The following is a 27104-nucleotide window of genomic DNA, read 5'->3' as shown; positions in this document are numbered from 1 at the left end:
AGGTGATCCTTGAATATCAACCAGCGGTCTTGGGCCCCCTTGCCCTCTAAAGCTTTATTCCCATGGAGCCTTACTGAGCAGGTTCCCGAAGAGGCCAAAGTCTGCTCTCTTGAAGTCCAGGGCAGTGAGCTTGCTGCGTGCCCTTCTCACTGTCCTGAGGATCTCAAACTCCACCGTCTCATAATCACTGCAGCCAAGGCTGCCTTGGAGAGTCGCATTCCTCCCTGTTGGTGAGCACGAGGTCAAGCATGGCACCTCTCCTTGTTGGCTCCTCTGTCATTTGCAAGAGGAAGTTGTCTTTCACACAATTGAGGAACCCCCTGGATTGCTTGTGCCGGGCCGTACCGTCCTTCCAATAGATATCTTGGTGGTTGACGTCCCCCCTGAGGACAAGGGCCTGTGAGCATGAGGCTGCTTCTATCTGTCTACAGAGAGGTTCATCCAGAGTCCTCCTGATTGGGCAGCCTGTAATAGATCCCCACAGTAATGTCCCCCATCACAGTTCTCCCTTTGACCTCGACCCACAGGCTATCTGTTGGCTCATCACCCATCCCCAGGCAGAGTTCTGTACTCTCCAGCCTATCATTGACATAAATAGCTACACTCCCTCCCCTTCTGCCTGGCCTGTCTTTCCTAAAGAGCCTGTAACCTTCCATTCCAACACTCTAGTCATAGGAACCATCTCACATTATTTCCAACAATGTCATATACCTGTAGACATGTACACATGTCTAATTCCTCTTGTTTATTCCCCATACTACAACCGTTTGTATAGCAGCATCTGAGCCTAGCTCCAAATAAAGCTGACTCATTGGCTGGAGCAGCTGAAGCAGTTATGCATCGCTCCAAGCATGTATTACAGGTGCTGGCAACTGACTGGGAGTGTTGGGATGGATTGCTGCCCCCCTCCTACAACACATCTAGTTTAAAGCTGCCTTGACCAGCCTGGCAAGTCTCCTACCAAAGCTCTTCCCCTTAGACTGGCTTCACCAGCCTCCAGTAGACCTGGCCTCCTAGATTAATTCACAGACAGTATAACAACGTGCTGCATATGGACTTAGACGTGTGCTAAGTCAGCTCGTAATGTTGCTGTCTTTAACTATTGATTTTCAAAGGCATGTTTCTTAGCTAACTGTATACAACCCTTTACATATTCCATAACTGCTGCATAATAGAGCTATGTAATTTCATTACATGGGGTCAATCTCAGATGAAACATGATACAAGAATTCTAATTTCTCCCAAAGGAGAAACTTAGCTTTTCAAAGATATTATAAACAACACAAGCATATTTTCATTTCAAATCAAAGAAGCTGTTGAAGAAGACCAGATCAACTAAAAGTATATAACAGCAGAAACTTCCCTCTAAAATACTTACTTTTATTAGTGAGATGGTACCAAAGATAACAAGTATACAAAGAACCTCTTTGCTCTATGCTTACACATCAAAAATGAAGGCTGTTGTTGTGAGACATAATCCTTCACAGTCTTTCTATAAGCATACAGATTTGTCATTCTTCTATCAGAATAGGCTGCTTACCAGTCAACAGCATGTGGTTTAAGCATCACAGAAATGACTGTTTATACTTTACATAGTAAAGCATTTCCTAGTCTTAAATGCACAAAGTGGCAAGAACATAAAATCATATTGAAAAAAAGAAAAAGAAGAGTGATTAAGCAGCTTCACAATCAAATTGTGTTTCCTTACCATAGGAATTGGGCAAATTTTTCATTCCCTGTAATAAGCTTATTTTATTATATTTTTTGTAAGAATTAACTATACAAAGGAAAAGAAACAAATTGAAAGTGAATAGCTAATATGCTATTCAGGTGGGGTTTTTTTAACTGAAAAATAATTCTTTCCATGAGGTAAGGCAATTAAGTAATTTAACTGTATTAAGTAGCATTAAAAGTAATCTACTTGATTTTAAGTATAAATTTTAAAGTTACGACTTAAGGAATCTCACAATGATGAAACTGGTTGAATTAGTTTGGAGAACAGAAGCCATGTTTTACCTTGACAAAACTGCTTTCTCTTTAGGGAATGAAAAAAGAATCTCTACCATATAACTCCTGTGTAAATTAGAAATTATTTCCCCCAAATATTTATCCCCTCAGCTTTGCATGCAACTCCTTTTATATCACCCAAGAAGTATCAGAAATGATGATGGAGAGGTAAAAATCAAGGCCACCCAAACATCGATTAAATGTCTTAAGGGCCGTCTTTGATGCAGGTGATCAGAAAATGTTTTGTATTCAGCTACTACTTTTGTGCAGTGGTGGTCCCCAAAAATGCATCTTAGCTTTCACCTATAAATCTCTTCTAAAAGCAAAACTGAAGCTTCAATATTTAACAAGTGAATCAAACAATCATTCTGAGAAATAACTTGCATTCTTGTTTACAGTATAGTGGTGTCAAAAGAGCAACAGAGTTCATGTAAGATTTACAAGTGCAAGGTACTACACCCAAGTGCAAGGTCCTACACCTGGGTCGGAGCAATCCCAGGCAGAGCTACAGACTGGGCAGAGAAGAGATTCAGAGCAGCCCTGAGGAGAAGGACTTGGGGGTGTTGGTCGATGAGAAACTTAACACGAGCCGACAGTGTGCACTCGCAGCCCAGAAAGCCAACCGTACCCTGGGCTGCATCAAAAGGAGCGTGACCAGCAGGTCGAAGGAAGTGATCCTGCCCCTCTACTCTGCTTTCGTGAGACCTCACTTGTAGTATTGTGTGCAGTTCTGGTGTCCTCAACATAAAAAGGACATGGAACTGTTGGAACGAGTCCAGAGGAGGGCCATGAGGATGATCAGGGGGCTGGAGCACCTCCCGTATAAAGACAGGGGGTCTGAGAAAGTTGGGGCTGTTCAGCCTGGAGAAGAGAAGGCTGCGCGGAGACCTCATAGAAGCCTTGCAGTATCTGAAGGGGACCTACAAGGATGCTGGGGAGGGACTCTTCATTAGGGACTGTAGTGATAGGACAAGGGGCAACGGGTTAAAACTTAAACAGGGGAGGTTCAGATTGGATATAAGGAGAAAGTTTTTTACTGTAAGGGTTGTGAGGCACTGGAATGGGTTGCTCAAGGAAGTTGTGAATGCTCCATCCCTGGCGGTGTTCAAGGCCGGGTTGGACAGAGCCTTGGGTGACATGGTTTAGCGGGAGGTGTCCCTGCCCATGGCAGGGGGGTTGGAACTAGATGATCTTTAGGTCCTTTCCAACCCTAACTATTCTATGATTCTAAGATTTAGCTGAAAATGAGTAATAGCACATATACATTTCTAGAAAATGACACATTATTTTAAGAAGGCACTAAAGCTTCTGCTTGTGCTCCCATATTTTTTAAAAACAAATGAGAAAAAATTATTTTCATAATGACACTTGTACTATTTTCAGTTGAACAGACACTGCAGTACAGCTCAAAACAAAGCTGTAAGTTCTAATATCATACAGACATGCTCACTTCTGGAAGGACAAAAATAAACAACAAAACAACCCCAAAATAACCCAGTAAGTTAGCCTATTACCTATAACATGGTGATGTTTCTTCTACGAACAGAAAAGTAGCATGCATTGTTCAAAAGAAATATTCATTTTAAGGATATTAATAAGAAATTGTTTTAAATAAAACCCAAGAACTTCAAGCAGCGAGCACATGGAAAACAAACTAGTCAGTGCGCATTTAACATAAGAACTGTAAAACTATGCTTATGTTTAAAACCCCGTTTTCTATAGTTTTAATTTACAACAAAAGAAAGCGCATATACTTATGCACCATTTCCAAGCACAAACAGTATACATTGAAAACTTTGTGGATTTTTTTAACCCACAAAGTAAAACAATACAAAACTCATCAATAAGCAGTATATTAGACAACCTTCAATGAATATCCAGCTTTTTTTGATAGTACAGGTTTACATCTTTCAGTTTCTACTTATTTGTAACAGCTTACGGCAAAACTTAACACAAATCATTTTACGAATAAGTACAGCCATCATGGAAATGCATGGATTTTCAGAGATTAACAGTTCCAATGGTATTTGTCCTTTCAGCAAGAAATTGACAAAGCTATCACAAGAACTGGAAGAGCTACTAGCACCATCACCATGTTCAGGTTGATTACTTTGACATTTTCTTCCTCATACTGGGAAATTAAAAGCTTTGGATTTCATTTCTTAGTTGAGTCAGAGGTCCATTCTTTGCTTTGAACCTCTTCCATTTTAATTGTCAGGTTTTCATCATTTGGTTGACAGTTCCCATTCTGTTGTAGTTTGGCTTCATCTGTCATTTGTGTATCTCTATTGCCTACTTCCTTGTCAGTTTCTGAATTCAGATCCTCTTTAGTGTGATCTTTGTCCTACCAAAGATAAAATTATTAAAAAAAGAAAATAAAGAAAATAATCATACTCTTAGCATTACAGGATATGACTTCCAACCGGCTCTTGGTATTTTGATTGCCTCAATTTTTACATGCCTATCTTGTCTCAGCAATTTTCAGAAGATAGGTGTCAGCTCAAAAAAACTAAACCAAAAAAAAAAAAAAAAACCAACAAAAAAACCCAAACAAACAAAACACAAAACTAAAAAAAAAAAAACAAACCAAACCCACACAAAAAAAAAAACACAACAAACCAGAAAAAAGAAAAAGCAATTGGCTGAAGTTAGGCAGTTATAACAACCTGTCACCCAAGAAATCACTGTCATAGTCATCTGTCTTAAAGATCAATATTCAGGTAAAACAGAACAAGCAGTATCATGGGACCTATGAGAAACAGTTTCAGAAATTAAGACTTCACCATATTTTTTAAATAAAAACCCATTTTTTTTTATTTTTCCATATTTTTTGTCAGGTAACTGAGTTCTTGGGTAAGACAATTATTTAAGCGTGTGTCCTGGGTTTAGCAGTAGCAGTCATTTTTCTCTTTCTTGGTAGCTGGTGCAGTGCTGTGTTTTGACTTTCGGGCTGGGAACAGAGCTGATAAAAATGATGTTTTGGTTTGGCCAAGGACTTGGTGAGCCTCATGCTCTGCCAGGGAGGAGGAGAAGCCGGGAGGAAGCAGAGACAGGACACCTGACCCAAACTGACCAAAGAAGTATTCCATACCACAGCACATCATGCCCAGGATGTAACTGGGAGAGTTAGCCGGAAGGGCTAGGACGGCAGGGTTGGAGGAGGTATCGGTCGGTGCTTGGTCGGGCTGGGGGAGCGAGTTATCGGTCGCCTGGTGATGAGGTGTTGTATTCTCTTCCCTTGTTATTTCCTTTATCGTTACTATTATTGGTGGTAGCAGTAGTGATTTGTGTTATACCTTAATTACTAAACTGTTCTTATCTCAACCCGTGGGAGTTGCATTCTTTCTGATTCTCCTCTCTGTCCCTCCAGGAGTAGGGGGAGGGCAAGAAGGGGGGGGGGAGTGGGTGAACAAGCTGTCTGACTGGGGTTAAACCACAACAGCGTGTGGAAAGAGTCACCTAAATCATCTGGGGAGGGACTCTTCCTTAAGGACTGTAGTGATAGGACAAGGGGTAACGGGTTAAAACTTAAACAGGGGAAGTTTAGATTGGATATAAGGAAGAAGTTCTTTACTGTGAGGGTGCTGAGGCACTGGAACGGGTTGCCCAAGGAAGTTGTGAATGCTCCATCCCTGGCGGTGTTCAAGGCCGGGTTGGACAGAGCCTTAGGTGACATGGTTTAGTGGGAGGTGTCCCTGCCCATGGCAGGGGGGTTGGAACTAGATGATCTTTAGGTCCTTTCCAACCCTAACTATTCTATGATCCTGTAAGACTAAACAATTTGAAGATATTTCTTTTCTTAATCACATCCCCTATTTTGCAATAGAAAATTTTCATACTACTCTTCCACAAATCTTCAACTTTACTCCTGCAGATTCCGATATTCCAGTACGCAGCCCAAGACCAAAGCAAGCAGGGAGATGGTGAATTGCAGAGTCAAAGTTTATAAAGAGACTTTCCAGCTTGAAAGCCTGTGCTGGTTTTGGCTGGGATAGAGTTACTTTTCTTCACAGTAGCTATTATGGGGCTATGTTTTGGATATGTGGTAAAAACAGTGGTGATAACACAGGATGTTTTAGTTACTGCTGAGCAGTGCTTACCCAGAGCCAAGGCCTTTTCTGCTTCTCACCCCACTCCACCAGCGAGGAGGCTGTGGGTGGACAAGGAGTTGGGAGGGGACATAGCTGAGACAGCTGACCCCAACTGACCTAAGGGATGTTCCATACCATATGATGTCACACTGTCATGGTTTAAGCCCAGATGGTAACTCAAAACCACGCAGCTGCTCACTCATTCACTCACTCACTCATTCCCCCCTCTTCTTCATCCCCTGCTCTGGGAGGGATGGGGAGGAGAATCAAAAGAACGCAAATCCCACGGGTTGAGATAAAAACAGTCCAGTAACTAAAGTATCATACAAAACTACTACTAGTACCACCAATAATAATGATCAGCAATAAAAGCTGGGAGAAGGAAGAGGGAAAGGGGAACGTTCAGAGCAATGGCATTTGTCTTCCCAAGTAACCATTATGTGTGATGAAACCCTGCTTTCCTGGAGATGGCAGAACACTTGCCTGACCACGGGAAGTGGTGAGTGAATTCCTTGTTTTACTTTCCTTGCATGTGCAGCTTTTGCTTTACCTATTAAAATGTTTTTATCTCAACCCATGATTTTTCTCACTTTTATCTTTCTCATTCTCTCCTCCATCCCACCGGCGGAAAGGAAATGAGCGAGTGACTGTGTGGGGCTTAGCTGCTAACTGGGGTTAAACCACAACACTCCTTTCTAGCAACCAGTGGGGGGCTCGAAGGGTTCAAGATAACAACAGATTTAAATGAAATGTGCCAGATGGAATTTATAGCTGCTATTGCTATTTAGCTATTAACTGACAGGCTTCTGTGCTTGCCATGTATCTTGCTTGCTTTACTGTATATTAGAGGCTAGTGCTTGTTATTGGCTACCTTTTGCTTTTGCTGCTTGATGTACTGCTTATTATAGAACCATCATAGAATTACAGACTGGTTTGGGTTGGAAGAGACCTTAAAGCTCATCTAGTTCCAACCCCGTGCCATGGGCAGGGACACCTTCCACTAGGATGAGGCCCCATCCTCGATGGCCTTGAACACTGCCAGGGATGCGGCAGCCACAGCTTCTCTGGACAACCTGTGCAGTGCCTCACCACCCTCACAGGGAAGAACTTCCTAAGATCTACTCTAAATCTCCCCTCTGTTGGTTTAAAGCAAGTTCCCCTTGTCCTGTCCCTACAGGTGCTTGTCAAAAGCCCCTCTTCAGCTTTCTTGTCGGCCCCTTTATAGGTACAGGAAAGCTGCTCTAAAGTCTCCCCGGAGCCTTCTCTTATCCAGGCTGAACAAGCCCAGCTCTCTCAGCCTGTCTTCATAGAAGAAGTGCTCCAGCCCTCTGAGCATCTCCGTGGCTACCCTCTGGACTTGCTCCAACAGCTCCATGTCCTTCTTATGCTGGGGGCCCAGGGGCTGGATGCAGTGCTCCAAATGGGGTTTCACGAGCGTGGAGTAAAAGGGAAGAATCCCCCCCTCAACCTGCTGGTCATGCTGCTGGTGGAGCAGCCCAGCACAAGGTTGGCTTTCTGGGCTGCAAGTGCACACTGCCAGCTCATGTTAAGTTTATCATCGACCAACACCCTCAAGTCCTTCTCCGCAGGGCTGCTCTCTCTAGTCTCTGCCCAGGCTGTAGTTGTGCTTGGGATTGCCCCGGCCCACATGTAGGACCTTATATTTGGCCTTGTGGAACTTCATGAGGTTTGCACTGGCCCACCTCTCCAGCTTGTCAAGGTCCCTCTGGATCCCATCCCTTCCCTCCAGTGTGTCAACCAGACCACACAGCTTGGTGTCATCAGCAAACTTGCTGAGGGTGCCCTTGATACCACTGTGCATGTCACCGACAAAGATGATGAAAAGGATCGGTCCCAATACTGACCCCTGAGGAACACCACTAGTCACTGATTGCCACTTGAACACTGAGTTGTTGACCACAACACTCTGAGTGCAGCCATCCAGCCAATTCCTAACTGACTGAGTGGTCCATCCATCAAATCCATGCCTCTCCATTTTAGAGACAAGGATGCCATGTAGGACAGTGCCAAGTGCACAAGTCCAAGTAGATGAGGTCAGTTGCTCTTCCCTTATCCACCAGTGCTGTTGCCCCATCAAGGGAGGCCACCAAATTTGTCAGGCACAATTTGCCCTTAGGGAAGCCATGCTGGCTGTCACCAATCACCCTCCTATTGTTCATGTGACTTAGCACAGATTCCAGGAGGATCTGCTCCATGATCTTGCGGGGCTCCAAGGTGAGACTGACTGGTCTGTAGTTACCCAGGCCTTCCTTTTTTCCCTTTTAAAAAATGGGGGTTATATTTCCCTTTTTCCAGTCAGCAGGAACTTCACCAGGCTGCCACGATTTTTCAAATATGATGGATAATGGCTTGGCAAATTCATCCGCCAGTTTCCTCACCCACGGATGCATCTTGATAGGTCACATAGACTTGTGAACCTTCAGATTCCTCAGATGATCTTGAACCCGATCTTCTCCTACAGCAGGCTGTTCTTCATTCTCCCAGTCCCTGCCTTTGCCTTCTGCAACTTGGGCAGTATGGCTGCAGCTCTTGCCATTGAAGACCGAGGCAAAAAAGGCATTGAGTACCTTGGCCTTCTTCATGTTGCAAAAACATAAAGCAAAACCCATACATGCAAGTAAAGCAAAACAAGAAATTAATTCATCGCTTTCTATTTGCAGGCAGGAGTTCAGCCGTCTCCAGGAAAGCAGGACTCCATCATGCATAAACGGTTACTTGGGAAGACCAAACAACCAGTGTCATCTACCTAGACTTCTGCAAGGCGTTTGACACCCTTCCGCATGGCATCCTCATCTCTAAACTGGAGAGGGATGGATTTGACAGATGGACCACTCGGTGGATAAGGAACTGGTTGGATGGTCGCATTCAAAGGCTTGGGGTCGATGGCTTGATATCCAAGTGGTGACCAGTGACAAGTGGTGTTCTCCCTCTACTCTGCTCTAGTGAAACCACCCTGGAGTACTGCGTTGAGCTCTGGTGGCCCCAATACAAGAGGAATGTGGACCTGCTTGAGCGAGTCCAGAGGAGGCCACGGAGATGCTCAGAGGGCTGGAGCACCTCTGCTATGGAGACAAGCTGAGAGTTGGGTTTGTTCATCCTGGAGAACAGAAGGCTCTGGGGAGACCTTAGAGCAGCTTCCAGTGCCTAAAGGGGCCAACAAGAAAGCTGGAGAAGGGCTTTTTACAAGAACCTGTAGGGACAGGACAAGGGATAATGGCTTTAAACTGACAGAGGGGAGATTTTAGAGTAGATCTTAGGAAGACGTTCTTCCCTGTGAGCGTGGTGAGGCACTGAGACAGGTTGCCCCAAGAACCTGAGGCTGACCCATCCCTGGCAGTGTTCAAGGCCAGATTGGACAGGGCTGGGATCAACCCAGTCTAGTGAAAAGTGTCCCTGCCCATGGCAGAGGGTTGGAACTAGGTATGCTTTAAGGTCCCTTCCAACCCAAACCATTCTATGAGTCTATGGTTTAACTTATTTACCTTCATCTCAACCCGTGCGTTTTCTCACTCTTGCAATTCCCTTTTCCATCCCACTGGGGGGAAGTGAGCAAGTGGCTGTGTGGTACTTAGTTGCCGGCTGGGGTTAAACCACACCACAGCTAAACTAACCCTGAACTCAGCTACTTAGTTACACAGTCTGCTTTTTTTGTCTGCTCATACAGCTAGGCAGTCAGCCAACTCCTAACATATAGCACAGATCAAAGAGTGAGACCAAAACAAAGCGTTTCTGTAACCTATTCACACAAGCTGCAGTAAAGTTCAAACACACAGACTTCAAACTGGCCTACTAAGATCAACCGAAGAATCACTTCCATGTCTCTGACTGGCAAAACCTAAACTCAAGCAGGAATAATTTGTTAGGGAAAACAGGGGAAAAAGAAGGGTGAAGAAAAAGGGAGGGAATTCAAATAATCATTCCACTCACAGCACTCCACTCAGCTTTTCACTTGGTCACACATCTTACCTTCAAAGTAGTGGTGTTTTTGTCAGATTTTTCCTTTCCTTCTTTTTCTTTGCTACTTTTTTTCTTGGAGGTGGAGCATTCCCTTTCTCTTCTTTCATTATTTGTATCCTTTTCTCTTTTTTTTTCTTTCTTGTTTCTGTTTAAGAAAATTTTCACTCAAATCAGAAACCGATCCAACAGCATCAAGTGTATTACCAATGCAGAAAGGCTAAGTCACCTTCAAACCTTTTAACTGCAAACTAAACTCATATAAACAAAAACAACCCACAAACGGAAAACCCAAACCACATACAAAACCCCCTTCATAAAGACAAGAGAAGAGGGCTAAAAAATGCATGTGCTCAGGATATCATAGAATCAAAGAATAGTTAGGGTTGGAAAGGACCTAAAGATCATCTAGTTCCAACCCCCCTGCCATGGGCAGGGACACCTCCCACTAAACCATGTCACCCAAGGCTCTGTCCAACCCGGCCTTGAACACCGCCAGGGATGGAGCATTCACAACCTCCCTGGACAACCTATTCCAGTGCCTCACAACCCTTACAGTAAAAAACTTTCTCCTTACATCCAATCTAAACCTCCCCTGTTTAAGTTTTAACCCGTTACCCCTTGTCCTATCACTACAGTCCCTAATGAAGAGTCCCTCCCCAGCATCCTTGTAGGTCCCCTTCAGATACTGCAAGGCTGTTATGAGGTCTCCGCGCAGCCTTCTCTTCTCCAGGCTGAACAACCCCAACTTTCTCAGACCCCCTGTCTTCATACGGGAGGTGCTCCAGCCCCCTGATCATCCTCATGGCCCTCCTCTGGACTCGTTCCAACAGTTCCATGTCCTTTTTATGTTGAGGATACCAGAACTGTACACAGTACTCCAAGTGACGTCTCACAAGAGCAGAGTAGAGGGGCAGGATCACCTCCTTCGACCTGCTGGTCACGCTCCTCTTGATGCAGCCCAGGATATGGTTGGCTTTCTGGGCTGCGAGTGACCAGAATATACATGGCATTTGCAAAGAGAAAATCAAATTAATCTGTACCCAACGAAAGGCTTTCATTGATTTGAAGCAAATTTGCATCGCTAATAGATTTAAAACTCTCCAGTTGAAACCATACCAAAGATCAAACCCATGAAGGGCTTTTTTGTTTTATTTTAAATTAGAACTGAATCGTACTGACCAACTTAAATTATTGGAGATGGTTAGTGAAAAGGCAGTAAATCGATAAACATAATTCCCAAATTGTTTTCAATATATGCATCTTCATCTACCTTTGAGTGTTCTGTTTATTGAAAAACAGACCTTTTCCTCCAAAAAGAAAATTGTGAATGTTTGAACCTTCATGAATAAAAATTAAACAAACAAACAAACAAATAAATAAAATCCAGGAAAAGCACAAATTGAGTTAGCTCCTTTCATAACACTGATCTCCAGGTCACATTTCAATTTAATAAAAATACTGTAACTTTTTCCTCTGTCATGGTTTAAACCCAGCAGATAACTCAGAACCACACAGCCGCTCACTCACTCCCCCACTTCTTTCCCCCACTCCCAGAGGGGTGGGGAGGAGAATCGAAAGAATGTAACTCCCACAGGTTGAGATAAGAACAGTCCAGTAACTAAGGTATAATACAAAACTACTACTGCTACCACCAATAATAATAATGATAAGGGAAATCACAAGGGGAGAGAACATAAAACTAAAAGGGGAAAGGAAAAAAAAAATCATTAACACAAGTGAAGCACAAGACAACTGCTCACCACCCGCCGACCGATACTCAGCCCGACTTGAGCAGGGATCTGTGTCTTCCAGGTAACTGCCCCCAGTTTCTATACTGGGCATGATGTGCTGTGGTATGGAATGCCCCTTTGGCTACTTTGGGTCAGATGTCCTGTCTCTGCTTCCTCCTGGCTTCTTATGCCCCTCCGCACTAGCAAAGCATGGGACTGAAAAGTCCTTGATTGGGGTAAGCATTACTTAGCAACTAAAACACTGGTGCGTTATCAGCACTCTTTCAGACTAAAGCCAAAACCACAGCACTGAACCAGCTACTAAGAAGAATAACAACTGTTACAGCTGAACTCCGGACACCCTCCTTTACTGCTCATTAACTTTTATGTTAACATCAAACTGACCTTGTTGGAGAAGGAGTTTGTGAAGACTTTGTTTTTCTTGTTTTAGGAGACTTAGAGGAACTTCTACTCTTCCATTTATGCCTTTCACTGGAGGACCAAGAAATTCAAGATCACCAAAGAAGAAAAATAATAAACTCAGGAACTGCATAAAACCAGAAAGCTTTTAAAATTATCTGATACCGCTAAGTAAATATCCCTGAATTTAACATTATATATCACCAATAATATATGAACTGTACAAAGCAAAAAAACCAAAACCACCATACGTTTCCGTTTGATAGGAAATGGAAGAATAGAAGTGGCAAGTAGAAAAAAAAGAAAAAGAAAAAACAGTTGTCCCCTTTCAGATTGTAGTTTTATGTTTATCCTCACATGCTTGTACTTATACCTGATAACAAAGGAAACACACTGAATTAACTAATCCTGTATTACTAGTTTTTCCAGTCGGTAAAAGAATCCATTTGAATGAAAAGCCCCATTATGACAAAAGGCATAACTTGAGCAATACAAACTTCAAAATTTAACATTACAAGCTTAAGATCACACTAGAATTTCAGCTCAACGTGACTGAAGTTTAATTCCTGAATACATGAGCTAGCATTCCTATTGGTTTAGAAGCAAACAGTGCAAAATTAAGCTCAAACTGTTGTCAAAATCAAAATGAATGTTAGTATCTATTATTTTCCTAGCAGTCCATGCTCAGCAAACCTATGCATCATTCTATAATGCACTGAAGAGCTCTTAGTATTTTACAAAAAAGCTGTTTTACACAGATGTGTGGAATTTGCTGAAGTTGCTGTTATGGAGTCTGATCTCAGAACAGAACAGTAAACAACTGGTTGCAAACATACTGAGGCACATGTTAAAATAAAGTAAAAATTGAGCAAGTAAAGCTTCATTCAACATAAACATGGAACCTATCTCTGTCAAAGAAAGATGACTCTTTCCTATCACCTCTCCATAGAGCAGGAAAAGCAGACAGGAAGAACCATCAAAGAAAGACAGGGAAGTTAAAAACTAATTGACAGGGCCCTTAAAGATGCAGCACAAAAGCTACACTTACACAAATCGGCTTTTGCAATTCACACCTAATTTCTTTAATATTTAGAAAGGCCAAGAAAACAACAGTTATTAGATAAATTACAAAAGGATATATAAAGATATTCCTAGTATTGCGATCTGGATTCATACTTTAACACTACCATCTAGCCTGACTTCCTGAAGCTTCAGATAAAAAAAAACCCTCATAACTATTTTGTTCAGCAAGATCTTAAGTTTGATTTGATCTTTGGTAAACAAAAATATAGTGGCCTCAAAATCATGGAAGGAAAACCCACAATCATTGATCAGGTGTTTACTGGTTAACATGCACCTCATTTTGAACGCCTTTGCATCTTTTTTCAATTAGGGATATTGGAAATGAACGTATTATTCTGATAGTGCTCCCTCTTGGTCTACATTGAGTACATCCCCCCTTTATTTTCCTTTCCTGCTGGCGTGGTTTAAACCCAGCCAGACAGCTCGTTCACTCACTCCCCTCCTTTCCTCCCTCTTTCTTTCCTTCCCCCTACTCCCAGAGGGAGGGAAAGGAGAATCGAAAAGAATGCAACTCCTGGGGGTTGAGATAAGAACAGTTCAGTAACTAAGGTATAACACAAACCACTACTGCTACCACCAGTAATAATGATAAAGGAAATAACAAGGGAAGAGAATACAACACCTCACCACCCGCCGACTGATAACTCGCCCCCCCAGCCTGACCAAGCACCAACCGATACCTCATCCAACCCTGCAGTCCTAGCCCTTCCGGGTAACTCTCAGTTACATCCTGGGCATGACGTGCTGTGGTATGGAATACCTCTTTGGTCAGTTTGGGTCAGGTGTCCCGTCTCTGCTTCCTCCCGGCTTCCCCTCCTTCCTGGCAAAGCATGAGCCTCAGAAAGTCCTTGGTCAGACTAAACATCTGAGCAGTAACTGAAAACATCGGTGTTATCTGCTCTGCTCCCAGGCCGAAAGTCAAAAACACAGCACTGCACCAGCTACTAAGAAGGAGAAAAATAACTGCTACTGCTAAACCCAGGACACCTGCATACATATCTGTGAGCAATTAAGTGCTCTAGCAATTGTGTTCAAACTAGAAACTGTTTATTCATGAAACCTAATTTTCAGTTTCTGTTTTTCATATTTCAAGTTGAAGAACAACAGCTGTATCTGACAGTATTCCTACCTCTACATTAATTTGTCTATACAAAGATTTTTGTGTGCCTGTTCAAATTAAAACTCTTAAGCAACACTAATACAGCAAACTTTGCCTCTATAAAAACGCCCGTAGTATGGGGAACAAACAAGAGATGTGTGCACGTCTACGGGGATATGATATAATCCAGGGGCACCCTGACAGGCTTGTGAGGTGGGCTGATGCCAACCTTATGAAATTTAACCATGACAAGTGCAAGGTCCTACACTTGGGTTGGAGCAATCCCAGGCACAGCTACAGGTTGGGCAGAGAAGAGATTCAGAGCAGCCCTGAGGAGAAGGACTTGGGGATGTTGGTCGATGAGGAACTTAACATGAGCCGACAATGTGCACTCACAGCCCAGAAAGCCAACCGTATCCTGGGCTGCATCAAAAGGAGCATGACCAGCAGCTCGAAGGAGGTGATCCTGCCCCTCTACTCTGCTCTCGTGAGACCTCACTTGGAGTACTGTGTGCAGTTCTGGTGTCCTCAACATAAAAAGGGACATGGAACTGTTGGAACGAGTCCAGAGGAGGGCCACGAGGATGATCAGGGGGCTGGAGCACCTCCCGTATGAAGACAGGGGGTCTGAGAAAGTTCGGGTTGTTCAGCCTGGAGAAGGCTGCGCGGAGACCTCATAGCAGCCTTGCAGTATCTGAAGGGGACCTACAAGGATGCTGGGGAGGGACTCTTCATTAGGGACTGTAGTGGCAGGACAAGGGGTAACAGGTTAAAATTTAAACAGGGGAAGTTTAGATTGGATAGAAGGAGGAAGTTTTTTACTGTAAGGGTGGTGAGGCAGTGGAATAAGTTGCCCAAGGAATGCTCCATCCCTGGCGGTGTTCAAGGCCGGGTTGGACAGAGCCTTGGGTGACATGGTTTAGTGGGAGGTGTCCCTGCCCATGGCAGGGGGGTCGGAACTAGATGATCTTTAGGTCCTTTCCAACCCTAACTATTCTATGATTCTAAAATTTAAGAAAAAGCAATTTGAAAACTCCGATAGTGATCCCATGTCTCTAAACCATACACGAACCTAATATTCTTGTCTCAAAGAAAAAATCCCACAGGCTCAGGAGTGGAGGAAACTTGATTTAAATAAAGCTCACTAGGAAGGGCTCTGAGGTCTGCCTTCGATCAGCACCAGGTACAACATTACTAGAACCTTTTAATTCTGACACAGAAGCTTTGGGGCAAGGAGATTTAGAATCACAGAATCATAGAACAGTTACTGACGTATTGTGGGAAATCACTGGAGATGGAAGGCAGCTGTATGGAGTCCCTGATGACAAATTGCAGAAACTGCTGAAGGACAGGGTGAATCGAGTCAGTTTGCAGAGGTGAAAGCCATCCATCTGGCCTTGGACATTGCTCAATGAGAAAAGTGGCCAGTACTTTATACTGACTCCTGGATGGTGGCAAATGCCCTGTGGGGGTGGTTGCAGCAATGGAAGCAGAGCAACTAGCAACGTAGAGGTAAACCCATCTGGGCTGCTGCAGTGTGGCAAGACATCACTGCCTAGGTGCAGAACCTGGTGGTAAAGGTACGCCATGTACCCAAGAGACGGGCCACCGAGGAACACCAGAACAACCAACAAGTGGATAAAGCTGCTAAGATTGAAGTGGCTCAGATGGACTTAGATTGGCACCATAAGGGAGGATTATTTTTGACACAGAGGGCACATGACACTTCCAGCCATCAGGGCAGAGATGCAACATACAGATGGGCTCGTGATCGAGGGGTAAACTTAACAATGGACACTCTTGCCTGGGTCATTCACGACTGTGAAATATACAGCAATTAAGCAAGCCAAGCAGTTAAAGCCCCTCTGATATGGAGGACGATGGCTCAAGTACAAATATGGGGAGGCCTGGCAGATTGACTATATCACACTCCCACCAACCCGCCAAGGCAAGTGCCATGTACTTCCCATGGTGGAAGCAACCGCCAGATGGCTGGAAATGTATGCTGTGCCCCACGCCACTGCCCGGAACACTGTCCTGGGCCTTGAGAAACTGGTTTTGCGGCAACACGGCACCCCAGAGAGAATTGAGTCAGACTCATTTCTGGAACAAACTTATAGATGCTTAGGCCAAAGAGCATGGCATCTAGTGGGTATATCACATCCCCTACCATGCACCAGCCTCTGGGAAAATTGAACAGTACAATGGGCTGTTAAAAACTACACTGAGAGCAATGGGTGGTGGGACTTTCCAACATTGGGATACACATTTACCAAAAGCCACCTGGTTGGTCAACACCAGAAGATCTGCCAACAGGGCTATCCCAGCCCAGTCAGAACTTTTACATACTGTAGAAGGGGGTAAAGTTCCTGTGGTGCACATAAAGAATTTGCTGGGGAAGACAGTCTGGGTTATTTCTGCTTCAGGTAAAGGCAAACCCACTTTTTTGGGATTGTTTTTGCTCAGGGACCCAGATATACTTGGTGGGCAATGTAGGAAGATGGGGAAGTCCGATATGTACCTCAAGGGGATTTGATTTTAGGGGAAAACAGCCAATGAACTCAATTGTATGTGTTGCCTACCATGTAGCATTTTTATAGCCCACCAACCTGATGTCTTCAGGTCACCCTCAACTGGCCCTGACTTCCCTCCGACCATCATCCCAACAAAGAATGAACTTTGATGAAACCAGATGCGTTCTGCTGTATCATCAGCAGGCAACGATCCAACACTGCACACCATCTCTCCTGCTCTGAAAGAGTGTTACAAGAGATGGAGCCCGACATCATGGACCAGATGAACTCAGTAGCTTTATAGGGATCGGTCCATGCACTAAGGAATGATGCCTTTCTCTCTTTGTGTGTGCGTGGATGTGCATATATATATATGAGACAAGAGTGATGATATATTGAAAAATGTGGGATCTGAGCATGATGTGACTGGTATGGAATAAGGGGTGGATATTGCCCTGGGTTCAGCAGTAGAAGGCATTTTTCTCCTTCTTAGTAGCTGGTGCAGTGCTGTGTTTTTGACTTTCAGCCTGGGAGCAATACTGATATCACCGATGTTTTTAGTTGTTGCTCAGGAATGTTTACTCTGACAAGGACTTTCTGAGTCTCATGTTCCATCAGGGAGGAGGGGAAGCCGGTGCTGTGGTATGGAATACTTCTTTGGTCAGTTTGGGTCAGGTGTCCTGTCTCTGCTTCCTCCCAGCTTCCCCTCCTCCCTGGCAGAGCATGAGGCTCAGAAAGTCCTTGGCCAGACCAAACCTTTGAGCAGTAGCTAAAAACATCAGTGCTATCAGCACCGTTCCCAGGCCAAAAGTCAAAAATACAGCACTGCACCAGCTACCAAGGAGAAAAAAATGACTGCTACTGCTGAACCCAGGACAGGTTGGCTTTCTGGGCTGCGACCACACACTGCTGCCTCATGTTCTGTTTCTCATCAACCAACACCCCCAAGTCCTTCTCCTCAGGGCTGCTCTGAATCTCTTCGCCTCCCAACCTGTAGCTGTGCCTGGGATTGCCCTGACCCAGGTGTAGGACCTTGCACTTGGCTTGGTTGGACTTCATGAGGCTGGCATTGGCCTATCTCACAAGCGTGTCAAGGTCCCTCTGGATGGCATCCCTTCCCTCCAACCTATCAACCAAACCACACAGCTTCATGTCATCAGCAAACTTACTGAGGGTGTACTCAATCCCACTGTCCATGTCGCCAACAAAGATGTTGAACAAGATCTCAACACCTGTCTCCAACTAGCAGTACTTAGAGGAATGCTGCCAGTGTGAACTAGCTCCCTCTTTACTCCACTCTCTTGAGACCCCCCCCCCCCGCAGTCTCACATTCAGCTGTGGTGCCCCCAACACAGGACAGATGTGGACCTGCTTGAGTGAGTGCAGAGGAGGCCACAGAAATGTGCAGAGGGCTGGAGCACCTCTGCTACAGAGACCGGCTGAGATAGTTGGGCTTGTTCAGCCTTTAGAACAGAAGGCTCTGGGGAGACCTCAGAGCAGCTTCCAGTGCCTAAAGGGGCCAATAAGGAAACTGCAGATGGGCTTTTGACAAGCACCTGTAGGGATAGGACAGGAGGGAATATCTTTAAACTGACAGAGGGGAGACTGAAATCTTAGGAATAAACTCTTGCCTGTGAGGGTAGCGAGGCACTGGCACAGGTTGCCCAGAGAACCTGTGGGTACCCCATCCCTGGCAGTATTCAAGGCCGGGTTGGACAGGGCTTGGAGCAACCTGGTTGAGTGGAAGGTATCCCTGCCCATGGCAGGGGGTTGGAACCAGATGAGCTTTAAGGTCACTTCCAACCCTGATTCAGAGAAAACTCCAGGAACAAACTTGCCAACAAAGTTTTCAAGCTGACAAGCAGGTATTCTTTATTGCGGCGCCGGGAGACACGGGGGATAACTCCTCCTAACGTGTGTCCCCCTATTGCTATACAAGCCACCCTTATATAGTCCCTGGGCATACGTACATATTCATGAGGCTACGTATGGATTACATCATTTTCCAGAGAGTTCCCCGCATGCGTACAGAATTGTGGTGGTGATCTCTGAGGGTCGTTTACTTCTTCCAACAATCTTCATCACTTCTGGCAGCCTTTGAAGCACGCGCAGTAGATGCTCATACTAGTTTAATTGGTTCCTTAGCACCAGAGACATAATAATCCTCCCATCCTCCTACTTATCAGTTAGTTTAACTGTAGCCCATCCTGGACACCTGCCATTCCCAGATACTCCTTATCCCTGTGTCCTGTTCTTCTAGACTGTTTTTCTTAAAACTAGGCCAACTATAACGATTTATCTTGTGAGAATTCTCAGTATGTTCTCTAGTTGTACTCTATTTTTTTTCTCTATGTATCATGCACCCCAGTAATTTTCCATTCTACTGTTACAAAGCCATCAAACTTAACATTACTTAAAACTACTTATAAAAGTTTCTATATCCCATTTTGTGATTTTGTGCCCCTTTGTCTCAACCCAAACCATTCCATGATTAAAGAGAGATAGCTTTCAGCCTCTTCATATTCTGTTTGCCCGTAATTAAGGCACAAATTCTGGTTCTGACCCTGATGGAATCTGAGCCTTGTTTATGCCAGCAGAAATTGACAGTGGAATGCGTGGTGTCCCGCTGCCTTCTTTAGGTAAAAAACAAAACAAACAAAAAAAAAAAAAAAAAAACAAACAAACAAAAAAAAAAAACAAAACCAAAAACAACGAACAACCAAACCCAGACAAACAATATTTAATGGGCAAGACAGACTGGCCTTTGTATTACCACCTTCAGGTTGGGCCATTACTGGATTATAAAGATACCAATTCAACAATCAACCATCAAGAAGTCCTCTCTCTAGACAAAGTCCCTACCTATCTCCTTTGTTAGCCTGTAGATATCTCTTGGAAAAGGAGCCCAATTCTCCTCTCCCTCTGCTCCGTGTCTCTTCCTTCAGCTAGGAATAAAATATAGCCATCTGATTTCTAGTACTTGCATGCTGTTCGTCAGTAAAGGTAAGCTGCTACCTAGTTCTTAGAAGCTCCCATATGTTCTATTCCATCTCTTTTCCAAAAAGAAAACTACTACCCATGTAGTATTTTACACTTGAGAAAAAGGACCTGCATCTTCAAAAAGTGCCCCCACTCAATGCTGCAGTGTAAATCAAGACAGCTGAAATGCCAGGTTGTTGGATATTCTCCTGGTTTGTGACCATTTCAACTGGGCAATGTCAATCATTAAAGAGAACAGACACCCCTAAATACAAGCTAACCAGGACTTGGTACCCCAACATATTGACAAATAGTTTTCAGAATAACAGAATTACTGAGGTTGGAAGACTCCTCTGGAGAACACCTAGTCCAGACCCCCACACTCTCACAAAACAGGATCAACTAAAGCAGGTTACTCAGGGCCACATCCAGTCACGTTTTTAGTATCCCCAAGGATGGAGACTTCATAAACTCTCTAGGAAAACGGCTCCGGTTTGCCCAGAAAGCACACAATGAAAACATTAGAAAACTCATTTTCCCATATTTCAATATACGCCCACTGCCTCTTGCCCTGTCACTGGCCATCACTGAGAAGAGTTGGGCTCCATCTTCTTCACAGTATCCCATCAGGTATTCAGTACTCACTGATACTCAGCCTTCTCTTCTCCAGACTAAACAATCCCATCCCTCTCAGCCTGTGCTGGGGAAGAGCAGTTTTGGTAGGAGGCTTGCCAAACTGGTCAAGGAGGCTTTAAACTAGATGTGTTGGGGGAGGTGGGCATCATTCCATCCCAACACACCCAGTCAGTTGCCAGCACCTATAATAAATGCTTGGAGCAATGAAGAAATATTCCGGCTGCTCCAGCCAATGAGCTGGCTTCATTTGGAGCTCGGCTCAGATGCCTCTATACAAATGCCCATAGCATGAGGAACAAACAAGATGAATTAGAAATGTGTGCTCGTCTACGGGGGTATGATATTATAGGCATCACAGAAACATGGTGGGATGGCTCCTATGACTGGAGTGTTGGAATGGAAGGTTACAGACTCTTTAGAAAAGACAGGCCTGGCAGGCGCGGAGGGAGAGTTGCCCTTTATGTTAGGGATAGGCTGGAGAGTATGGAACTCTGTCTGGGGACTGGTGAGCAGTTAACAGAGAGTTTGTGGGTCAGGGTTAAAGGGAAAACAGCGATGGGAGACATTACTGTGGGGATCTGTTATAGACCACCTGATCAAGAGGAATCTGCGGATGAAGCACTCTATAGGCAGATAGGAAAAGCCTCACGTTCACAGGCCCTCGTTCTCATGGGTGACTTCAATCACCCTGACATCTGTTGGAATGACGGTACGGCCCAGCACAAGCAATCCAGGAGGTTCCTCGATTGTGTGGAAGACAACTTCCTTCTGCAAGTAATAGAGGAACCGACAAGGAGAGGTGCCATGCTTGACCATGTGCTCACCAACAGGGAAGGGCTCGTTGGAAATGTGGCAGTGCAGGGCAGCCTTGGATGCAGCGACCACGAGATGGTTGAATTTAAGATCCTTAGGACAGTGAGAAGAGCGTGCAGCAAGCTCACTGCCCTAGACTTCAAAAGAGCAGACTTTGGCCTCTTCAGGAACCTGCTTTGTAAGGTTCCATGGGATATAGCCCTAGAGGGCAGGGGGGCTCAAGACTCTTGGTTGGTCTTCAAGGATCACCTGCTACAAGCTCAGGAGTGTTGCATCCCAACTAGAAGGAAGTGCAGCAGGAGGGCCAGGAGACCGCCTTGGATGGATAAGGAGCTCCTGAGGAAAATTCAAATGAAAAAAGTTTTCTAGAAAGTGGAAGCAAGGACAGGCAGCCTGGGAACAGTACAAGGATGTTGTCCGGGAAGCTAGGGACCAGGTTAGGAAAGCTAAGGCCCAGTTAGAAATAAACTTGGCTAGGGATATTAAGGATAACAGGAAGGGATTCTACAGGTACACAGCAAATAAAAAATAGATTAGGGAGAATGTAGGCCCCCTCAGGAAGCTCTCGGGTGAACTAGCTACACAGGATTTGGAGAAGGCTGAGGTTCTGAATGACTACTTTGCCTCGGTCTTCTCTAGCAAAGGCTCTGACTGCACCACCCAAGTCTTGGAAGGCAGATGCAGGGACTGTGAGAATGAAGACCTTGGGTCCACCATAAAAGAGGAATTGGTTCGAGACCATTTTAACAATCTGAACGTGCACAAGTCCATAGGTCCTGATGAAATCCATCCGCGGGTCCTGAAGGAGCTGGCAAATGAAGCTGTTAAGCCGCTGGCCATCATATTTGAAAAATCATGGCAGTCAGGTGAAGTTCCCGATGACTGGAAAAAGGGAAATATAACCCCCATTTTCAAGAAGGGGAAAATGGATGACCCAGGCAATTACAGACCAGTCAGTCTCACCTCTGTGCCTGGCAAAATCTTGGAGCAGATTCTCCTGGAAGGCATGCTAAGGCACAGGAAAAACAACAAGGTGCTTGGTGACAGCCAGCATGGCTTCACCAAGGGGAAATCCTGCCTGACCAATTTGGTGGCCTTCTATGATGGGGCTACAGAACTGATGGACAGCGATAGAGCAGTTGATGTCATCTACCTGGATTTATGTAAAGCGTTCGACACTGTCCCACACGACCTTCTTGTTTCTAAATACCAGAGACATCAATTTGTGAATGGACCACTCGGTGGATAAAGAACTGGCTGGAGGGCCGCACACAAAGAGTTGTGGTCAATGGCTCAATGCCCGGCTGGAGACCTGTAACGAGTGGTGTCCCTCAGGGATCGGTGTTGGGACCGGTCTTGTTTAACATCTTCGTCGCTGACATGGACAGTGGGGTTAAGTGCGCCCTCAGCAAGTTTGCCGATGACACCAAGCTGTGTGGTTCGGTTGATATGCTGGTGGGAAGGAATGCCATCCAGAGGGACCTTGACACGCTTGTGAGGTGGGCTGAGGCCAACCTCATGAAGTTTAACCATGCCAAGTGCAAGGTCCTACACCTGGCTCGGAGCAATCCCAGACACAGCTACAGGCTGGGCAGAGAAGAGATTCAGAGCAGCCCTGAGGAGAAGGACTTGGGGGTGCTGGTCGATGAGAAAATGAACATGAGCCAGCAGTGTGCACTTGCAGCCCAGAAAGCCAACCACATCCTGGGCTGTATCAAAAGGAGTGTGACCAGCAGGTCGAAGGAGGTGATCCTGCCCCTTTATTCTGTTCTCGTGAGACCTCACTTGGAGTACTGTGTGCAGTTCTGGTGTCCTCAACATAAAAAGGACATGGAATTTTGGAACAAGTCCAGAGGAGGGCCACGAGAATGATCAGGGGACTGGAGCACCTCCCATATGAAGATAGGCTGAGAAAGTTGTGGCTGTTCAGCCTGGAGAAGAGAAGGCTGCGCGAAGACCTCATAGCAGCCTTGCAGTATCTGAAGGGGACCTACAAGGATGCTGGGGAGGGACTCTTCATTAGGGACTGTAGTGATAGGACAAGGGGTAATGGGTTAAAACTTCAACAGGGGAAGTTTAGATTGGATATAAGGAGGAAATTCTTTCCTGTTAGGGTGGTGAGGCACTGGAATAGGTTGTCCAGGGAGGTTGTGAATGCTCCATCCCTGGCAGTGTTCAATGCCAGTTTGGACGAGGCCTTGGGTGATACGTTTTAGAGCGAGGTGTCCCTGCCCATGGCAGGGGGGTTGGAACTTGATGATCTTAAGGTCCTTTCCAACCCTAACTATTCTATGATTCTGTCTCTCCTCATATAAAAACCAATATATTTCTCTCATCTTACATCTTCAGAAAGAACATTGTCCCCGTTTTGTTTAATGACATCAGTGCAAAAAGAAAAATTCATATGAATGTAGAGCTTTGTACTGCGAGTCTATTAGAAGAGATGCCCTAAATTTCACTGGAATTCTCTGCTGAAGTACATGACATTTGAACCTTTTGCGATGCTTTCTTAAATAGGAGGATGCTTAAAGGGAAGCATAACAGTTGCAAACTAGAGTATGAATGTTTCTGCAACATCCAGCTAACTACACTTGCTATTTGACATTAGGAACCGGGTCTTCCACCAAGGCTCTTATAGAAGCTACACATTACTGTACTGGGTGTGCATGGCAAGGCTATAATAGCAGGGGGGAGGCACAGCGGTGGCTTGTGTGAGAAGCTGCTAGAAGCTTCCCCTATGTCTGATAGAGCCAGTTGCAGACAGCTCCAAGACGGAGATGCCGTTGGCCAAGGCTGAGCCCATCAGTGATAGTGGTAGCACCTCTGGGGAACCATATTTAAGAAGGGAGGAAATTGCAGCAGGACATTCTGTACACCAATGTGCGCAGCATGGGAAATAAGCAGGAGGAGCTAGAAACCTGTGTTAAGTCAGGAGATTATGATCTGGTGGCAATTACAGAGACGTGGTGGGGCAGCTCACATGACTGGAATATAGTCATGGAGGGCTATGTTCTTTTCAGGAAAGACAGGCCAGCCAGGCGGGGTGGTGGGGTTGCTCTTTATGTGCGAGAGCAGCTACAATGCATTCAGTTCTGTCCAGGGACAGATGATGAGCGAGTTGAGAGTCTGTGGTTGAGAATTAAGGGGCAGGCTGGCAGGGGCGATACTGTTGTGGGTGTCTGTTACAGGCCACCGGATCAGGGTGAGGAAGTTGACGAGGCCTTCTACAGGCAGCTGAGAGCGGCCTCACAGTCACAGGCCGTGGTCGTCATGGGGGATTTTAACTTCCCTGATGTTTGCTGGAAGGACTACTCGGCAACCCATCCACAGTCCAGAAGGTTCCTCCAGTGTATGGATGATAACTTCCTCATGCAAATGGTGGATGAGCCAACCAGGAGAGGTGCGCTGCTGGATCTCATCCTCACTGACAAGGAGGGTCTGGTTGAAGGAGTGAAGGTTGAGGGCTGCCTTGGTTGCAGCGACCACGAGATGGTAGAATTCAGGATCTTGTGTGGTAGGGTCAGTAGAATAGCAAGTAGAATCGCAACCCTGGACTTTAGCAGGGCAAACTTTGGCCTGTTCAAGCAATTGCTAGGGGAAATCCCATGGGCTAGGCTGCTTGAAGGGAAAGGGGCCCAAGATAGTTGGTTGACGTTCAAGGACTGCTTTTTCCGAGGTCAAGATTAGAGCATCCCGACACGTAGGAAGTCAAGGAAGAGGGTCAGGAGACCTGCGTGGCTAAATAGGGAATTGCTGGGTATGCTCAAGTGGAAGAGGAGAGTTTACAGGTCATGGAAGGAAGGGCTGGCCACTTGGGAAGAATATAAGGCTGCTGCTAGAGGATGTAGGAAAGCTGCTAGGATGACTAAGGCCTCCTTGGAATTAAAGCTGGCGAGAGGGGTCAAGGACAGCAGAAAGAGCTTTTTCAAATACATGGCAGATAAAACTAACACCAGAGGCAATGTAGGCCCGCTGATGAATGGGACAGGTGCCCTGGTGACAGAAGATACAGAGATGGCAGAGTTACTGAATGCCTTCTTTGTCTCTGTCTACTCTGCCAGAGGCAGTCCTGAAGAGCCCTGTACCGCTGAGACCTCAGATGAAGATAGGTCAACGGAGCGGTCTGCCTTAGTCGATGAGGAATGGGTTAAAGACCAGTTGAGCAATCTGGACAACCATAAATCCATGGGTCCCGATGGGATGCACCCGCGGGTGCTGAGGGAACTGGCGGAGGTCATTGCTAGACCGCTCTCCATCATCTTTACCAAGTCTTGGGAAACAGGAGAGGTGCCTGAGGACTGGAGGAAAGCAAATGTCACTCCTATCTTCAAAAAGGGCAAGAAGGAGGACCCGGGTAACTATAGACCAGTCAGCCTCACCTCCATTCTTGGGAAAGTGATGGAAAACCTTATCCTTGGTGCCATCTTAAGGCATATCAAGGATAAGAGGGTTATGAGGGGCAGTCAACATGGCTTCACCAAGGGGAAGTCGTGCTTGACCAATCTCGTAGCCTTTTATGAGGAAATAACACGGTGGATGGATGATGGCAGAGCGGTGGATGTGGTCTACCTTGACTTCAGCAAAGCGTTTGACACGGTCTCCCACAGCATCCTTGCAGCCAAATTGAGGAAGTGTGGTCTGGATGATCGGGTAGTGAGGTGGACTGTGAACTGGCTGAAGGAGAGAAGCCAGAGAGTTGTAGTCTATGGGGCGGAGTCTAGTTGGAGGCTCTGTATCTAGTGGAGTGCCTCAAGGGTCGGTACTGGGACCAGTATTATTTAATATATTCATCAATGTTTTAGATGAAGGAATTGAGTGTACTATCAGCAAGTTTGCTGATGACACTAAGCTGGGAGGAGTGGCTGACACGCCAGAAGGCTGTGCTGCCATCCAGCGAGACCTGGACAGGCTGGAGAGTTGGGCGGGGAATAACTTGATGAAATATAACAAGGGAAAGTGTAGAGTCCTGCATCTGGGCAGGAACAACCCCAGGTTCCAGTATAGATTGGGGAACGACCTGTTAGAGAGCAGTGTAGGGGAGAGGGACCTGGGGGTCCTGGTGGACGACAGGGTGACCATGAGCCGACACTGTGCCCTTGTGGCCAAGAAGGCCAATGGCATCCTGGGGTGTATTAGAAGGGGGGTGGTTAGTAGGTCGAGAGAGGTCCTCCTTCCCCTCTACTCAGCCCTGGTGAGACCTCATCTGGAATATTGTGTCCAGTTCTGGGCCCCTCAGTTTAAGAAGGACAGGGACCTGCTGGAGAGAGTCCAGCGCAGGGCAACTAAGATGATGAAGGGAGTGGAGCATCTCCCTTATGAGGAAAGACTGAGGGAGCTGGGTCTCTATAGTTTGGAGAAGAGGAGACTGAGGGGTGACCTTATTAGTGTATATAAATATATAAAGGGGGAGTGTCAGGAGGATGGAGCCAGGCTCTTCTCAGTGAAACAATGATAGGACAAGGGGAAATGGGTACAAACTGGAACACAAGAGGTTCCACTTAAACTTGAGAAGAAACTTCTTCTCAGTGAGGGTGACGGAACACTGGAACAGGCTGCCCAGGGAGGTTGTGGAGTCTCCTTCTCTGGAGACATTCAAAACCCGCCTGGACACGTTCCTGTGTAATCTTATCTAGGTGTTCCTGCTCCGGCAGGGGGATTGGACTAGATGATCTTTTGAGGTCCCTTCCAATCTCTAACATACTGTGATACTGTGATACTGTGACAGAGGAGTGAGAATATGTGAGAGCAACAACGC

General features: G+C 45.5%; 1 protein-coding gene across 4 annotated transcripts in view; it reads right to left on the bottom strand.

Annotated features, from left to right (window-relative positions):
- Nucleotides 1–3565: 3565 nt before the first annotated feature.
- LOC133210716 (splicing regulatory glutamine/lysine-rich protein 1-like) overlaps nt 3566–27104 on the bottom strand; it is a 38711-nt gene continuing 15172 nt past the window's right edge. For 3 of the 4 annotated variants that reach the window (XM_061350377.1, XM_061350376.1, XM_061350379.1), the window contains 3 exons: nt 12212–12298; nt 10086–10221; nt 3566–4351 (listed from right to left, as the gene is read on the bottom strand). In XM_061350377.1, coding sequence (XP_061206361.1) covers nt 4163–4351; nt 10086–10221; nt 12212–12298 — 412 coding nt within the window. In that variant the 3' untranslated portion in view covers nt 3566–4162. The remainder of the gene's footprint in view (nt 4352–10085; nt 10222–12211; nt 12299–27104) is intronic. The other variant, XM_061350378.1, reaches the window with a different exon arrangement.

Source organism: Neopsephotus bourkii, unplaced genomic scaffold, assembly GCF_033783945.1.
Source record: "Neopsephotus bourkii isolate Nb327-2 ecotype Australia unplaced genomic scaffold, CSIRO-AGI_Nbou_v1 NB_485, whole genome shotgun sequence".
Classification (NCBI taxonomy): Eukaryota; Metazoa; Chordata; class Aves; order Psittaciformes; family Psittacidae; genus Neopsephotus; species Neopsephotus bourkii.
This window is presented reverse-complemented; position numbering and strand designations above follow the sequence as displayed.